General features: G+C 36.9%; 1 protein-coding gene and 1 long non-coding RNA gene across 2 annotated transcripts; one reads left to right on the top strand and one right to left on the bottom strand.

The window, feature by feature from the left end:
- Positions 1-4,608: 4,608 nt before the first annotated feature.
- On the bottom strand, positions 4,609-5,618 carry LOC105279990. Its single transcript, XR_894037.2, has 3 exons — positions 5,063-5,618; positions 4,800-4,970; positions 4,609-4,714 (listed from the first exon to the last, which is right to left on the bottom strand). It is a non-coding gene; the product is annotated as an uncharacterized LOC105279990 (long non-coding RNA).
- Positions 5,619-9,628: 4,010 nt separating this feature from the next.
- On the top strand, positions 9,629-17,864 carry LOC105279991 (UDP-glucuronosyltransferase 2B1). Its single transcript, XM_011340138.3, is given in 10 exon segments — positions 9,629-9,986; positions 10,252-10,474; positions 10,890-10,939; positions 10,941-11,112; positions 12,993-13,174; positions 13,361-13,597; positions 14,743-15,150; positions 15,439-15,661; positions 16,078-16,297; positions 16,599-17,864. Coding segments are annotated over 10 exon segments (2,271 nt in total). The 5' UTR covers positions 9,629-9,716; the 3' UTR covers positions 16,885-17,864.
- Positions 17,865-18,933: the final 1,069 nt, after the last annotated feature.

The following is an 18,933-nucleotide window of genomic DNA, read 5'->3' as shown; positions in this document are numbered from 1 at the left end:
GATCTCACCACGCCTTAAGCGAGTACCTTAAACAATACGTTAACGAGTAAAAACACTGGGATCGATGGGTTGACCTTGCGATATTTAATTATAATACTAGCGTACACGAAGCTACGAAACACACTCCGTATGAACTAGTATACGGCAAAATAGCTCGAATTCCGTCTCACGATCCTTTAAACCCCGACGATAAATTGGCTACTTATGACGAATATCTAGTAAATCTAGTTACGCAACTTCATAACATTCAAACAACCGCCCGTGAAAATGTTATTCAAGCTAAACATAAATCCAAAAGATATTATGACCGGAAAATAAACCCACAAGTCTTTAAACCAGGTGACCAGGTATTTTTATTAAAGGGACCGAAACCAGGAAAATTTGGAGACCAATATACAGGACCACACGAGGTTCTAGAAATATTAAATAAAAATAACGTGAGGATTAGGATAAAAAAGAACAGTAGAGTAGTTCATCCGAATCGACTTAGAAAATCGCATATAACACCTTAACGCGAAAATAACCTTTTTTCAAGATTCCAGATGGAACCGATAAAAACAAGCATTTTTACCTTCATATTGTTATTCACAACATGGATACATAACACACATGGAATTATTGGATACGATTGTGGTGCACCCACTACAAATATAACTACATTGTCTTTACTTAACACCGAGGAATGTGATATACCCCAAGTAACCGTGAACTCCAGCAGACAGTTCGTACAGCTGTTACAATTGAATGATTTCCAAACCGTGCACGTAATACAATGCAAGGTAAAAATAGACAGATTAATCCGGAAATGCGGGATGCTCTCCCACACCATGGATGTTCATAATGGAAAATTTGCTTATATAGAAGAAGTAACTAGAGAAACTTGCCTTCGCATGCACGTAATTGGAACCGCACAAATAGCCGGAGTCTTTATAACAGGACTAAAATCAAACGAAACCACGAGTCGGCCGGCTACATTCACTGGATATGTAGATGCCACTGGGACCTGTAACGGAGGAGGTTACTCAGATCATTACGGAAGCTGGACCGACGTTGTAGTAATCGGCACCATAAAAATTACTCTACAGGACTATGACGCAGACGTACGAATAAATACAAATCGCGTACAGCTAAAATCTGGAATAACCTGCGAACTAAGTGACACAACATGCGTTGACATAGAAGGTGGAAACACCTTTTGGGAAGCACTACCACAAGATTTTTGCAAATTCTTAAGATATAGTCTTCTATTCGAGGGATTCACAGACAAAATTATCGACAGGATAACTGAGCGTTCTCAAACAATATATTCCCTAACCGCAGAAGAAACTAGTTTTGCTCTGGCAGCCAGAGGAGAAGAAGTAATTTGTGGACATATACTTATAAGGACGGAACATCCTAAACTGATAATATTTCCAACTGAACCTGGACTCAGGTTATTCAAAGCACCAAAGCGGGTTAACAACCTGGATATTTTACCTATATGAATTCAAAGTTCGTATATGTCGAGAAATATATCAGCGCACAAATTAATCAGTTATACTGGAACATATTAATCCAACAATGCAGGTTAGAGCAACAAATGTTGCAGAATGCTCTAGCCACAGCCACGCAATCACCTGATATATTTGCATATCATCTGATGAAAAGACCAGGATATATGGCATTGTTAGCTGGAGAAGTGATACATATCGTAAAATGCGTACCTGTGAAGTGAAAATTCGACAGACATTAGAATGTTACAGTCAGCTACCAGTCACTCGCAACAATCAATCGTATTTCTTAACTCCTCAGACACATGTATTATTAAGGCAAGGCATACAGATTTCTTGTAACCCTTTGGCACCCACCATGTACCTTTTAGGAGACGCCTGGTATAAACTAGCACCCAGACCAGTGGACACTCTACCACCGGTCACAATGAAATCACTGACAAAACCAACATGGAAGTACATTAGTCCAGGATCACTCGCAACTAGTGGCATATATACACAACAGGACTTGGAGACACTCCGAGATCACATAATGTTTCCGGCTGAACGACCCGCAGTCCTTAACACTGTAGCGAGGGGAGTAATGGGCCGACCTACCACCCTACACGAAGGTTCTATCGCCAACCTACTTGACGAAACTTCCATAGAGAAAATAGCCATGTCAACCTGGGAGAAATTCTGGAATAAGTTTCTAATTTTTGGCAACCTAAGCGCAGGATGTATCGCCATATATCTAATCATCCGCGTAACCAAACTTGTACTGGACACCTTTGTACATGGATACGCGCTACACACTGTCTATGGCGGTCCGTCTATTTACTCGGAGCCTTATGGGATTCCCTCACACAATTGCTATTGCATTTAGGGCGTAAAAACCCTAAGGCCGCACCGCCACCTGACGTAATGATAATAACATCTTCACAGGATACCGGCAACGAAATCAACAATAAAACAGTAAAACCAACTGCTCCAGAGAATTCTGTCAAGCATAGTTCCTCGGCATCCAGTGTTTACCCGCTTCTGTCCTCTTATCCTCCCAAAGATGAACTCAAAAACGTTACCTTCTCATTAGACATCAAAGAATAAAATTTTATTAAAAAAAAAGAAAGAGAGAGAGGAAAAAGGGACGTCCAAGTCTACAATTTGATTACACCATTATTATAGATATCAAAGGTTCCTGATCACCATGGAAACTAAGGGAATCCAGCCCTCCGTATCACCGGTTAATGGTAGATTCCTAAGGTGATTCTGAGACGAATGTTCCTCTTGCAAAATGTCGAGGGTGGCGTAGTTTCGGCGCTACGAAGGGTTGTAGTTATCCTATCCTTGTGTAGAATTTTCCCGCGTTCAGTGACGGTGGGTCGAAGGGGTCCCGCGCATCGCGCACACTAAAATTTGATCAGCCACGAAAAATTAAGATCAAATTGAAGTGTGCGCGATGCGCGGGGCCCCTTCGACCCACCGCCACTGAACGCGGGAAAATTCTACACAAGGATAGGATAACTACAACCCTTCGTAGCGCCGAAACTACGCCACCATCGACATTTTGCAAGAGGAACATTCGTCTCAGAATCACCTCAGGAATCTACCATTAACCGGTGATACGGTAGGTCTGGGACACCCTGTATATACATATACATAATAAAAAAAAGAGAAAAGAAAAAAATATATATAATATATATATATATATTCATATAATAACGATAATAATAACAATAATAATAAATATAATACATATGAGTACACATATATTTACAAAAAAAAATTGGAGAAGAAAAAGGAAGGGTACTTTTAGTCAATTGTTTTATTGAAAGGTATCGTTTGAACTGCGAACTGAGAACTAAGATAAACTGAACACGGAAAAGGATATATAACACACATATGTGCACACGACAGTTTTTAGAATGGTAACATTAGAACTGCCTTTTATCCAGGGAAAAAACGAGAGACAAAGGCTGCGCTTTGTACCTGCAGTGAATAAAGAGAACACTAAAAAGGTAAAAAAAAACAAAAAAACAATAAAATAAATGAATAATTAACAAAAAATTAATAATAATAATAATAATAAACAAAACTTGTAAAGGAAGGATATTATATATAATGTTCTCTTTTAATCAGGAAAGAGATATACATAAACACCACATACTGTTCTTTTCTTATCACTCTATTAGCCTTGCGTAATACTAGTCAGCGATAAATACTACCTAAGTGACCACTGGAAGCAAGGAACCTTTTCTTTATTATACATTGCAAATATCGTGTACCCCCTGATATTTGTCTAAGGTGGGGGGTGTTACGTCCAGTAGATTCCACGGTTCCTCGCTTCCAAAATGAAATATTCTTTAAAAGATTTTATATAATATTCTATGTACGATTAAATCAGCGAACGTTGTTGCCACGCGCGAAAAAGATTTTGCGTGAGCGGAGGTCTCGGGGTCACGATGAGAGATATCGCGGTTCCCGGAAAAGAAATAATTAACTGATTCCTGAGCGATTGCTCTCATCAGAGCCGTGAAATTTGGCACATATCCGGCAAAACAAGTCTTTAAATCATGATTAAAACTGGGCTAATGAAGCAATCGTCTCGTTACCGCGACGTTCGAAAACTATTCATCTAGGGGTTAAAAAGGTTAATTATCGCAAATGATACGCGAAAACAATTATCAAAGAATACCGCCGAGAGATACGAAAACAAGTATTAGACCCATCCGCTGATACCAAGTAAATTATTACAAGCGATAACCAATTGTGCGGGAGTTTCGTAAAATACAAGTCTCAATATTGAAAAACGGACGTGTGCCAAAGATCAATCCCTCGTTCATTTTCTGTCTCCCTGTTCTGGAGAATTGGCAACCCACAACATTGAACATCGTCAAAGTAAGCAAATTTCCATTTTATAATTACTAACAATTTGAGAAATGTCTTCACCCGTGGTTATTACCCTAACAGCACATGATATTATTATAATATTCTATACTCATACTATGAATATACGTACGGTATATAATATAGCGAGAATATTCCTTGTATATCTCTTATAATATATTATGTTTCGTATATTCTCAGAATATACTTTTAATATCTCTTATTGTATGTAATTAAATAATAGAATCGAGTGTAGCAGGTTGACGGTGCTGATATTTATTAAACCAAAAATTTTTCCATATTTGGAACTACACAAACGTTTCGGTCAACATTTGACCATCTTCAGTGTTGAAAAAAACCTGTTAATTCAATACAAATAAATACACGAATATTATAAAATGAACACATTACGCACATGAACACATTACGCAAAAACTCACGCACCAGCGGAGTACGTCCAACGAAGAATCACATCGCTGTTATTCAATCGACATTTCAATCAGACAGAACAGAGCATCGCAAATTTATAAGAGGCAGGCAAAAATCATCGGAGTACATTATTAAATCCAAGGCGCGATCAAAGTCATCGGAGTACATTATATACATGGCGTGATCCTGTCACAAATTGGAAACCGTCAGAATTATCAATAATTTAGCATGGAGAGTAGTCAAAGTAGAGTAAAGTTAATATAATAAAATAAACTTACAGTCATAAATCTACGTGGTCACACTAATAAAATAGAGAATAGAATACAGTCATATCTCTCCGACGTTCCAACCGCGACTAAGATCACAAACATCACAGTCAGCATTACGTAAACAAGCAGATAAATCGGTAGCCAAAGCTATTTAGATGGAAAAGTATTCAAAATAGGTGAATAAACATCAGGTAACGCCAAAGTGTCACTTTGTAAATTAAGAGGATTTAATTGCCTCTTAATATTTATCATCTCAGATACCATTCGTTTTTTATATGCAATTTCCTCGTCCAAGATTTCAACATGATTCCAATTAAAATCATGCCCTGACTCCGACTTATGGGTAGAAATGACCGAAGGAGAGCCCGATCTCTTATTAATGTCTCTTCGGTGTTCGTTGACTCTAGTGTGCAGTTGGCGCTTGTTCTGTCCTACGTATGAAGCGTCGCACTCATTGCATGAAATCTTGTAAACAACATTGCAATGCGACATTCCATCCAAAGGATCTTTTTTCACACCAATGAACTTATGCAATGGATTGGTTGGTTGAAACGACATGTTAACGTTAAACTTTTTTAATCTATTGGACAAATCTTCTGATAAATTTTTCATTCTGAGTTATTTCATTTTGCTGATTTAAAACATAAATAAAAGAAACATAAAGAGATAGATATAAGAACAGCAAAGTGCATGCTTATTTTTTTATATTATTATATTATTTCAACAATCTAAAACTGTTGAGATAAGACGGACGCAAATAATATTGTTGATTACATATAACCCAGTAAGCAAATTGATTGCAGACTGCGCTCAGATTGGCAGCAACTTTGATCAAACAACCATATCAAAACCATAGCCATCTGTGTCCGCATTCAGCTTGTGTTTTGGCGACAGAGCCTGCTGTCAAGCAATACGAGCAGATTTGCAGCAAAAATCGCGTAAAGTCTGCGCTCATAATCTGGCAGCAGATTAGCGCCAGAAACCGAGCAGGGTCTGCGCGCAAAACTTCCCAGATAACATTATGTTGTCTTAAAGACGTCTAAAAGACGTCTTATATTCTTATAAGACGTCTTCTAAAACTATCAGATTGAGAGCAGATTGATTTTAATCTTATATAAATTGTATAAATAACATTAATATTATTTAAATACTAAAATAAAATTAATGAAATATAAATTTTATCGAATTATGTAATTTTCTTTCCACATTCCTTCTTCAGAATAAAGAAAACTATTAATATAGCAATATAGGTTAAGCAATATATTGTATATAGGTCATATATAAAAGCCATTTAAACAGCTGATTGGGTGCAGCGTCTGCTCAGTGTTTGCTATCAATCTGCTTTCAAGTTTTGCGCGCAGACCCTGCTCGGTTTCTGGCGCCAATCTGTTGCCAGGTATGAGCGCAGGTTTGCGCGGTTTTTGCTGCAAATCTGCTCGTGTTGCTTGACAGCAAGCTCTGTCACACTTCTGGCAGCAATTTGACAACATAATTCCAGAAAACAGATCTTGCTTCGTTGCTTTTCTGGTATCAAAAGTTTGTAGCAAGCACTGCTCGAAATTTGTTTACTCAGATTTTGCTATCTGGTATACAGGGTGTCTCGCGTAAGTTGTCCAATCGCTCAGCTGCAGGTAGATCTCGTTAAGTTGAACGAAAAAGTCTTATACCATTTTGCATTTTGCACGCAAAATTTTGAGATATTAATGAAAGAAGCTGAGCGAATCGTTACGCGCGATACGGCGCAAGGCGGGTAGGCGGGAATAGTAGGCTTGCCGCGCGCGCGACGCGATGGCTGCGAGTATCGGGTTACAGCGGCAGGTGGAACGACGCGTGGACAATGATTTCTCGGCGTCTCATTCACGCGCACGTGTTGACAGTCTCGTTCGCGCGCCGAGAATGTGTTGTCGCACATTTCTTTTTTATACAGTTTTCAAGTTTTATTAATTTATTAATATTATTATTATTATTATTACTACTAATTATATTAATTTATTACTATTATTAATTAATATGGTTAATAATATTAATTGATATTATTACTCAGTATTTTCGTGCTATCTTTTCCACACCACCTGGCGGTAGATAGCATGGCGCGTTTTTTTAAGTGGTTTCCTCAATAGGCCTAATCCACTCTAATTACTTAATGTAATAATTGTTCGAAGTGCCGTCCTCCCTCTTGTACACAGATTTCGGCTCTTCGACTAATATTGCGCGTCGCACGGTACGCCATGTCCGGCGTGATGGTATCGAAGGCCGCAACAATAGCTTCACGGACTTCTTGTTCTGCACCATCACGCCGGTGCTCTATCGCATTTTTAATATACCCCCGTACGAAATAATCTAATACATTTAAATCAGGCGACCGTGCCGGCCAGATGATTGGGCCACCTCGACCCATCCACCTGTCCGGAAAACGCGCGTCTAAAATATCCCGCACTTGCCTGCTGTAATGTGCAGGAGCTCCATCGTGTTGATAAATCTACTTCTGCCGTATGTCGAGGGGAACATCTTCAAGGAGCAATGGAAGTTGATTCTGAATAAAAGCCGCGTACAGTGGTCCGTTTAGCCGCGGCGGAAGAAGATACGGACCGATCTGAAAATTATCATGAAACGTTAGCAGATAGGAGCGGAAGAAAAGTTGAAATAAAAGCTGAAATAAAAGATGTACTCACCACTCGATTTCCAATTACGCCAGCCCAAACATTTATGCTCCAACGATATTGGAATGCACCTTCTCGAACGGCGTGCGGATTTTCTTCTTGCCATTGCAAGAAGTTGCGTGAATTAAACACGCCGTTCGGTGTGAAGGTGGCCTCGTCCGTCCACAGGATGCAGTCGGGGAAGAAAATATTCCGCCGACACTGCGCGAGGAACCCTATACGTATTTCACTGATAATTAAGACGAATAGGCGATAAATACACTGCAAATGTCAAATAAAGATAATAGAAATACCTTCACAAAAAAAGACGCGCGATTGTAAATCGCCGGGAAGAAGCTGCTGCACCCGTTGGTAATGATACGGATGCAGTCTGTTCCTCTGTAATGTGCGATGTATTACATCCTTGGATATGCCGAGTGTATTTGCTGCTCGACGCACACTGTATCCGGGATTTCTCTCAAATTCCCGTAGAATTCGTTCCTCGTCGCGGACGTGCAGATGCACTGCTCTTCCGGGTCGTACATTTGAAAGGAGAGACCCCGTTTCTCACAATCGTTGGACGTTTCGTAAGATTGTCCTTCGCGACGGATGTTGACGTTCGGGGAATCTTTCCGCGTATAAGCGTTCCGCGGCCAATGCATTTTCGCCCGCCATTCCATACGTGATAATCATATCCGTATATTCACTTGCGGTAAATTGGGCCATAATGCAATAAAAGCTCGATTTGCCTCGTACGGAACCAAATCGTGCACTGCAGCGTAAGCGTCGAAGACGAGCATTTCGACAATAAACAATTGACGCTCGCAAACTGCCAGTGCCGGAAGAAAGACATTCTGTACCTTTGATTTAATTTTATAACATTAAAAAATTTCTCTATAAAAACATCTTTAGAAACGTGGTCACGCATTATTGCATTAGATCGTACGCGGTTTGAATCGACAGATCCTGTTTCGCATAATCTTTGGACATTTTTCGATGTTTTTATAGAGAAATTTTTTAATGTTATAAAATTAAATCAAAGCAGAGCTCGGACTTCAGTGCCGCTATCCCCACTCCAGGTGCTCGAGCGCCGCGAGAGACAGTGCCGACTATGCCGGTGGAGCGGCCTAAGCAGATGAGAGGTACCGTTGCGTAAATTGAAACATTTTTTGATTGTTTGAGGGACCGTCTCTCGCGGCGCTCGAGAGCCTGAAGTGGGGATAGCGGCACTGAAGTCCGAGCTCTGCTTATTAGTAAATACTTTGCATTCCATTTGGAGTTACTAGTACTAGTACTGCTTACCACACCTCCATACACAAAATTGGCCCTTTTTAGGGCCACTATGATGTACAAATCCGACCGAGCAACCTCCCCGCGGTGTACATCGGGTAATGCGAATGCCGGCGATATGTCAACTTTGACGCTTCATATCTTGGGAACTGCTTGGGCAAAAAACAAAAGTAGGTAGTGTTTTGGAAAGCTCTCGAACTAAGCTACAAGAATATACAATAAAAGAGGGGGGGGTCCCATTTAAGAAAACATCCATCACATTGATCTGGCCTTCAAAAGGTCACTCAAGGTTAAGTACATATTTTCATCATGTGGCCCCCTTCAAACCATGCAACTTTTGTTCGAAACATTTTTTCGTATGTCCCATATTTTTCGAGATTTTTGCCCGCGGCATTTAAAATGGGACACCCTGTATATCTGGTAAAGGAGATATATGTTTAGTAATTTTATAAATACGAAAAAAATTGGATTAATGTAGTTATATACTGTATACATTAACAATTAATATAAAAATATATTAATAAAGGGGTGTGTGTGTGTGTGGCGGGGGGGGGGGGTGTAATAGTAATATAGTTATATCAATAGTAATATTTTTAGGTTGCAAAAGCTAAACCACCTATAGTAGGATTTATCCCGTTCGGCCCTGCACCCTGGCTGAAGGAATACATCGATTGCCCGAATTATCCAAATATGCGACCTTATGGGTATACAGCGGTCGTGAGACCTGTAAATCTATGGCAAAGAACGTTAAATGTTCTTTATTACATCATAGACGATTTTATCGATACTACTACTTCTTTCCCGCTTCTCAACGGCTTGCCGAGCAATACGTAGGTCACAAAATCAAGCCATTACGTGAATTAGAGAAAACGATTAGCATCGTGTTGATAAATAGTCATTTCACATTTGACAATGCAATTCCGTTGCCGCCAAACACCATAGAGGTTGGTGGGATGCACGCTCAAGTGCAGTCAACCACTGGGGTAGATGCAACTTACTACGAGGTAACGATTAAAGAAAGCAAATACTTTTCTTAAGAATGTATATAAAAATACTAACAACAATATACCAACAAAACATTTTAGGAAAAGCTAAAAAGATTTTTTTAGTACATTCCAGAATTATTAATAAATGATTAGATTAAATCGCATTTGAAGAAATACATCGCTTTCTTGTTTAGCTATAACTCATTTTGTCGTTTTGAATTAATGAGTTATATATATGTTTTTATGTATTGAAATGTATTCTCTCACGTTACCTTGCGCACAGAGTATGTCTAAATTCCTTGATGGAACAGAGAAGGGAGCGATAGTAATATCGTTAGGAACAAATGTAAATTGGAAATACGTCGGAGTAGATAAACTGAAGGTCGTCGTGTTGGCTCTGATGAAACTAAAGCAACGAATACTTTGGAAACTAGATATTGATGCACCAGTTAAAATGCCAGACAACGTGATGACCGTTAAATGGCTTCCTCAAAACGATGTTTTGAGTATGTTTTTCGATCAGTTGGAAAATTAAAAGATCTAGTATTAAGTCGGTGCATAAGTTCTTACTGATTTTGCAATTTTTTTTTATTGGAATGAAACAATCGTTATAGCATGAATCAAAATATTTTCCATCGTTTTCTGTGATTTTTTCCCTATCTTTCCTGCAACATGCGAATATCACATCGAACGATCGAAGGAGTCATCTTTTGAGGATCCATTTATCGATCCGTTGGCAGGAACGTACGCATCGACTTAATACATTAACATAATAAGAAAATCCAAACTTAACAACAAAAATATTTTAATTCATGTCAGACTTTGACTTTATAATAAGCCGTTAAGTTAAAAACTTTAAATTACATTAAAGTAAATTAAACGATTTGTAGTATATTACTATGTGATATACTTTTTGTTTAGATCATAAAAATGTAATAGCAATTTGGACGCATGGCGGACTTCTCAGTAATGCAGGAAGCCATCTGGAAAGGTGTGCCAGTGATCGAGATGCCTTTCTTCTTGGATCACACATATAACGTAGAGACTCTAGTAGCGAAAGGTGCAGGTTTACGTTTAGACTTTAAAGCATTATCAACGCAATCTGTATTAAATGCACTTGAAGAGATAGTTTACAATAAGAGGTATAACATTTGAATATCGTTGGTATCCACTATATTATATATTATATTTTATTCGTCTTTAAGTACGTTTTCTTTAATAATTATTATATAAATATTAAGAAAACAATATATACACAATAACATGTTTATAACATAATTATATAAAGTAAAACATATAGGATATATCATTGACAGAGCGAGATGTAAAATTTTAGTTTTATTTATTACTCTTTTGTTGTATCCGTTTTTCGTTTCATATTTAATTCAATTCTATTTCAAATTTGTATCTTACATTATTAGTAATACAATATCTCTCCTGCAGTTACATGGAAAATATGAAACGGTTGTCCAATGAATATCGAGATCGTGCATTGCCACCGTTAGATCTGGCGATTTGGAATATTGAATATGCCGTTCGCAATCCAAATGGCTTAGTATCGCCGGTTAGATCTCAGAGTTGGATGGAGAAGAACTTGATTGATATATATGCGATTCTGGCCCTTAGTTTGGTCGTAATATTGTCAGCTGTATTCTTTTCAATGAAGATACTATATATTTATTTATGTAAGAGTACTGCATCTACATCATGTAAAGACAAACAAATGTAAAGCCTTAAAATATTAATAACATCATTAGTCACCTATTATAAATATTTAAATATTTAATTTCCAGTGAACTTGAAAGCTTCGTTCTCTAAATAAAAAAGAATTTTTTTCTGCCCAGTAATGTATGTTATATACATTAAGGAGTCCTTCGTCCTAAATAAAAATTCATATTTATCAGTAAATAAAAATCGAATGCAAAATCTATTATAGTGTCTCGCGTAAGTTGTCCAATCTCTCTCTTGCAGGTAGAGCTCGTTAAGTTAAACTAAAAAGTCTTGTACTATTTTACAATTGACCACGTACAATTTTGAGATATTAATAACAGAAGATTAGCGAATCAGTACGCGCGTTAGCGCGGCTCGTGCAGCGAGGCCATCGGTAGGAGAGCCGCGCGCTCGTTGGTTACGGCGCAGTGAGAATGCAATGCCAGAAAGCGTGCTTTGTAGCATGCGGTGGGAATGGTCTCGTGAATCGTCGCACACTTTCTGACAACACTGAGGCGCGCCACACCTTCTTCATTTAGCCAGAAAGCTTTTCTGGGACAGGTCCAACTCAGCTAAAGTTACGTTTTGTTAAAAAATCCCATATTACTCTTGTACGTATCACCTTCTACGTTCTCTTTTCTATGCCGTAACTGGTCCTTTTAGATTTCACCTCTAATTATTTTTTTAAACTGACTTACTTGATTTTTTATTATACTATCTCGCTATTATTAATAACTGCAAATTGCTAGAAGTTATCTTTTTATCTACATGTAATATTTATATACGAAAAATCAAAGCTCAGTGATAATATAATATGACAATAAACTGATGCAAGAGCTAAGCTGGGTGTAGGTGCTTGTTATTTAAGATCGGAGATACATTGATCGTGAATCACAAACGTTTCGGTCTATACGTTAGACCATCTTCAGTGTGTTAATTACGGACGAATTGACGGCTCATCAACGGCAAACCAAGAATCCAGCACTATCATACACAACGCAAATCGCTGACGAGATCGTATTCGTTTTATTTAACGCATGTGGGAGCTCATTAACCATTGAGCGCACAAAGACGTTCGGGAACGACTTCCGATGAGTGTCACAGAGCGAGTTATGTAATATTTATGTTTTATCTCAAGGTTGACCAATACTTTGTAGTCAATAGTTAACTTTGACTTATTCATTGCATAGTTAATTTACTCATTGCATACTCATAGTTTCACCTAACAGTGAAACTAAACTGAAAACTTGATTAGTGTGTTTGTCATAATGGTGTCGAGATGGTCGTTATTTCCTTTTTTTATTATAATAGAACTCATGATTACGTCTACAGCTCCGCTGTCAATTTTGCTAGTCGAGTCCCTCATGTCGACTAGTCATCACATTTGGGCAATGACTTTGGTAAAAGGACTACTCCAAGTGGGTCATCATGTACATGTGGTGAGCATTCACGAAGCCAACATCGAAGATAATTTGGTGCAGAATTTGACATACGCTGTAAGTAGAAATTACCAGATCATAAATTATTCCGCATAAATTGTATATATTCAGCATACGCGATAAGAGAATTATCGTAATCGTGTTCTTATCAGAAAATGTTTCCAAGATTTAACGCTTTTGACGAAATTTTATTTGCTTCTTTCACATGTTCTCCTTCTGTTTAATGGTGTTTATTACTTTCAGGTTTTCGAAAATGTGATGAAAGATATACGCGAAACCAGTGGTCAAAATTTTATTGAATGCATGGACTTTAGTGTATTTTACACTACATATGTTGAATATTCTTGGAGCATCAATACGTGTGAAAAAATAATCCAGACCAAAGGGGCGAAGGAGCTTTTAGAAATGGTTAAACACCATGAATTTGACGTGATAGTACAGGACATTACGTTACATCAATGCCTATATGGATTGTGGCAGGTAAATAAAATATATAATATATGTATATATTTGCATGAGTTGCTTTTTTATTTCTATTTTGCATTATTAGTTAAATAAAGTTAAAGATACGTGTATATAGAATATATTCCTATACAAGGACTGTTTGATAGATATAATATAATAAATGACATATCCTGGTAGAAATCTGTGCAGTTTCTCTAGACGCCCCATCAGTTACTGTGTAGTATTACTGCATTCTCATTAGTTGTATCAATACTGTAGGAAATGGACAAGAATTTGATAAAGAACTGATAACTACGTAAAAAGTAAACAAACTATAAATAATAAGCTATAAATAATAAACTATAAATAATAATGCAATATCAGAATAAGATTAATAAGAGTCATAGTATAGGAAATCTTTGATATAGGCTAATATTATATATGCTAATTTGAGTGCAATATATATTGCACTTCACAGGTTTCCTGTATGGTGATTTTTAGTAACCTTAAAATTGTACAAATAAGCAAGTATGCACAAAATATGAATTTTATTAACCAAAACTGCCCATTTTATAAGCAGCAAACCTGTATTAATTGGTTGAATAGTTTCTTTATCCACTTATTGTTGTTTTTCTCCAGTAAATGAGTTTAGAGTTTGTGCATCTTTTGTGCTCAGTAACTGCAGGAAACGCATTACATCTTGATCCCAACAATTTTACTCGTCAGTTATTGGACAGAACATAACTGTTCAATAACTGCTTAAAAACTGCACGAAATTTCTACCAGGGTAATAAAATCCTTTTTCTGCCATTTTGTTCCCTTTTTCAAACAAGAAAATTTACAACTACAATTCAATACATTGTTAATGTTCAATGCATAGTTTGTGTTTGCCGGTCTGTCTGCAAAATCATATGTCTTCTTTATCATATATAATATATATGGTAAAGAAAACATATGTCAGTAATTTTGTAACTATGAAAAAAATTGGATTAATGCAGTTATATCCTATATACATGTATTAACAATTAATATAACAATATATTAATAAAGGGGTGTGTGTGTGTGTGTGTCTGTGTGCGTGTGCATGTGCGTGTGCGTGCGCGTGCGTGCGCGTGCGTGCGTGTGTGTAGCGGGGGGGGGGTGTAATATTAATATAGTTATATCAATAGTAATATTTTTAGGTTGCAAAAGCTAAACCACCTATAGTAGGATTTATCCCGTTCGGCCCTGCACCCTGTCTGAAGGAATATACCGATTGCCCGAATTATCCAAATATGCGACCTTATGGGTATGCAGCGGTCGTAAGACCTGCAAATCTCTGGCAAAAAACGTTAAATGTTCTTTATTACATCATAGACGATTTTATCCGACACTACTATTTTTTGCCCGCTTCTCAACGGCTTGCCGAGCAATATGTAGGTCACAAAATCAGGCCATTACGTGAATTAGAGAAAACGATTAGCATCGTGTTGATAAATAGTCATTTCACATTTGACAATGCAATTCCGTTGCCGCCAAACACCATAGAGGTTGGTGGGATGCACGCTCAAGTGCAGTCAACCACTGGGGTAGATGCAACTTACTACGAGGTAACGATTAAGGAAAGCAAATACTTTTCTTAAGAATGTATATAAAAATACTAACAACAATATACCAACAAAACATTTTAGGGAAAGCTAAAAAGATTTTCTTAGTACATTCCAGAATTATTAATAAGTAATTAGATTAAATCGCATTTGAGGAATTACATCGATTTCTTGTTTAGCTATAACTCATTTTGTCGTTTTGAATTAATGAGTTATATATATATGTTAATGAGTTATATATATATGTTTTTATGTATTGAAATGTATTCTCTCACGTTACCTTGCGCACAGAGTATGTCTAAATTCCTTGATGAAGCAAAAAATGGAGTTATCATAATATCATTTGGAACGAACGTAGATTGGAAACATATTGGATTAAATAAACTGAAAGCCGTCGTGTTGGCTTTGTCAAAATTGAAGCAACGAGTACTTTGGAAGCTAAATATTGATGTGCCAGTCAAAATGCCGGACAACGTGATGACCGTTAAATGGTTTCCCCAAAACAATGTTTTGAGTATGTTTTTCGATCTGTTGAGAAATTAAAAGATCTATTATTAGGTCGGTGCTTAAGTTCTTACCGCTTTTGAATTTTTTCTTTATTGAAATGAAACAATCAATATAGCATGAATCAAAATAGTTTTCATCGTTTTCTGTGATTTTTTCCCCATCTTTTCCCATCTGCAACATGCAAATATCACATCGAACGAAGGAATCATCTTTTGAGGATTCATTTATCGACCCATTGGTAGGAACTTACGCACCGACTTAATACATTAGCATAATAAGAAAGTCCAAACTTAACAACACAAATGTTTTAATTCATGTCAGACTTTGACTTTATAATAAGCCGTTAAGTTAAAAACTTTAAATTACATTAAATTAAAGTAAACGATTTGTAGTGTATTACTATGTGATATACTTTTTGTGTAGGTCATACAAATGTAATAGCAATTTGGACGCATGGCGGTCTTCTCAGTATGCAGGAAGCTATCTGGAAAGGTGTGCCAGTGATCGGGATGCCTGTCTTTTTGGATCACACATATAACGTAGAGACTCTAGTAGCGAAAGGTGCAGGTTTACGTTTAGACTTTAAAGCATTATCAACGCAATCTGTATTAAATGCACTTGAAGAGATAGTTTACAATAAGAGGTATAACATTTGAATATCGTTGGTATCCACTATATTATATATTATATTTTATTCGTCTTTAAGTACGTTTTCTTTAATAATTATTATATAAATATTAAGAAAACAATATATACACAATAACATGTTTATAACATAATTATATAAAGTAAAACATATAGGATATATCATTGACAGAGCGAGATGTAAAATTTTAGTTTTATTTATTACTCTTTTGTTGTATCCGTTTTTCGTTTCATATTTAATTCAATTCTATTTCAAATTTGTATCTTACATTATTAGTAATACAATATCTCTCCTGCAGTTACATGGAAAATATGAAACGGTTGTCCAATGAATATCGAGATCGTGCATTGCCACCGTTAGATCTGGCGATTTGGAATATTGAATATGCCGTTCGCAATCCAAATGGCTTAGTATCGCCGGTTAGATCTCAGAGTTGGATGGAGAAGAACTTGATTGATATATATGCGATTCTGGCCCTTAGTTTGGTCGTAATATTGTCAGCTGTATTCTTTTCAATGAAGATACTATATATTTATTTATGTAAGAGTACTGCATCTACATCATGTAAAGACAAACAAATGTAAAGCCTTAAAATATTAATAACATCATTAGTCACCTATTATAAATATTTAAATATTACTTATTCTCGCTCGTTATTTGGCTACAACTGTCTCTCCTTCTTTCGTTATGATTTTCTGATCGGAGAGTTTCTTCTTCGGTATGAGATGAAGAAACGAATATTCGTAATAAATCTAATTAAATTACTAAATAATTGTTTTATATTGTTTCATTCATTTTATATATAATAGTAGTAGTTAACGTTAAACATAAAAAACAAATAGGCAAAACATAAATTATCATGTGTAATAATAGAATAACACAGCGCGATATAAACAGTGCGCAAAAATAAACGTTGCTCGAAATAGAGCGATAACAAAATATACGTTGCTCACCGTTCGCTGTACCCACTTATCGCAACTACATAATAAACGTGACCTACATATATGGACGTTATGTATGTATGTTTATTATAATAAACATTACATAATAAACAAGTCAGAAGTGCGTAGTTTTCTAAACCCGGCTCCAAGATCCATGTTCCAAGGATTTGAAGCGCATTTCGCGCTATCACGACTGGATTAAGGCATTAAGGATATCCGAGCAGTCAGTCAACATTCGCACTTCGGATTAAGATGTCGATCTATTGGTATCTATTGCATTAGCTTGGCAATATTGTTTGATTGTATATTCGGTCCGAAAAGTATCAATTAAATAAACGTTTATATCATCACGTAGGTCGATGTGTGGTTATTTTATGTATTAGTCATGATTTGGACAGGACATTTAATCGTTACTTTCCCTTGAAATATTTCATTCGGCGAAATATCGGCAAACGTATTTATAATTACAGTTTTCCGCATTTATGGGCAACATTTTAAATACCCAAATACTTCAATAATTACTATTCGGAAACTGTCTACAGAAAGTATTACTGTATATATCAAAATAGTGTTCCGTGAAATAACATACGTAAGACTCCGTACGGGCTAACGATAAACCAAAAGAAAATAAAGTTCATGCGTACCTCTACAGTAAAAGATAATGAGAGAAACCACCTCGAGATAGGAAATTACAGCTTCGAAAGAATGCCTAACTTCGCTTACTTGGGGTCACTGGTGAATGAGGAAAATAAAATCAACGAAGAGATAAAAGCAAGAATAGGGAAAGGAAACAGAATTTCGCGGTAATACTTAAGGAGACGGGCTTCCTCACCGATTTCCTTCTAACTTTGCAATATCGTTTATTTTGATGAGAAAATACGATTGTGAGAAGGAAAATCGTCGCTCTCAACTAGGAAGAAAGTTATCACCTACTGAAAAATGACAGTTTCGGGGTTAGGAAAACTGTCATACCGGCGGTCTACGGGCGTAGCGCACACTGACCGAGCATGCGCGGTGACGTTAAAGTGCGCGGAATTAGAAATGTTGCGTGATTGTCGCTATCCAATAAGTAAGTTATTAACAAATCATTTAATTTATCGTACTAAAAATTATTTGCTACTAATCTAATCTACCCTAATCTGTTATCTGTTAATTCATGTGAAGCGAGGTTCCACGCAAAGCAAGGTTCTACATTGTAACTTCCACAGAGTACTTTTGGTCACCTCAAAGTTTTGTTATATTTTTTATGTGGAAGAGTACTAGGTGACGGGCGAAGCCCGTCTCCTCGTGCTCTTCCACCCAAGCATATACTTTCCCAGTATAAACTTTCTTACTTTAATATTATTAATTTTTTATACTGGGAAAGTATATGCTTGGGTGGAAGAGCACGAGGAGACGGGCTTCGCCCGTCACTTAGTCCTCTTCCACATAAAAAATGTAACAAAACTTTCAGGCGACCAAAAGTACTGCGTGGAAGTTACAATGTAGAACTTTGCTTTGCGTGGGACCTCGCTTCACATGAATTCAAAACCTATTGGATAGCGACAATCACGCAACATTTCTAATTCCGCGCACTTTAACGTCACCGCGCATGCTCGGTCAGTGTGCGCTACGCCCGTAGACCGCCGATATGACAGATTTCCTAACCCCGAAACTGTCATTTTTCAGTAGGTGATAACTTTCTTTCTAGTT

This window comes from Ooceraea biroi, chromosome 2 (assembly GCF_003672135.1).
Source record: "Ooceraea biroi isolate clonal line C1 chromosome 2, Obir_v5.4, whole genome shotgun sequence".
Classification (NCBI taxonomy): Eukaryota; Metazoa; Arthropoda; class Insecta; order Hymenoptera; family Formicidae; genus Ooceraea; species Ooceraea biroi.
The sequence above is the reverse complement of the archived record's forward strand: the minus strand, read 5'-3'. Positions and strand labels throughout refer to the sequence as shown.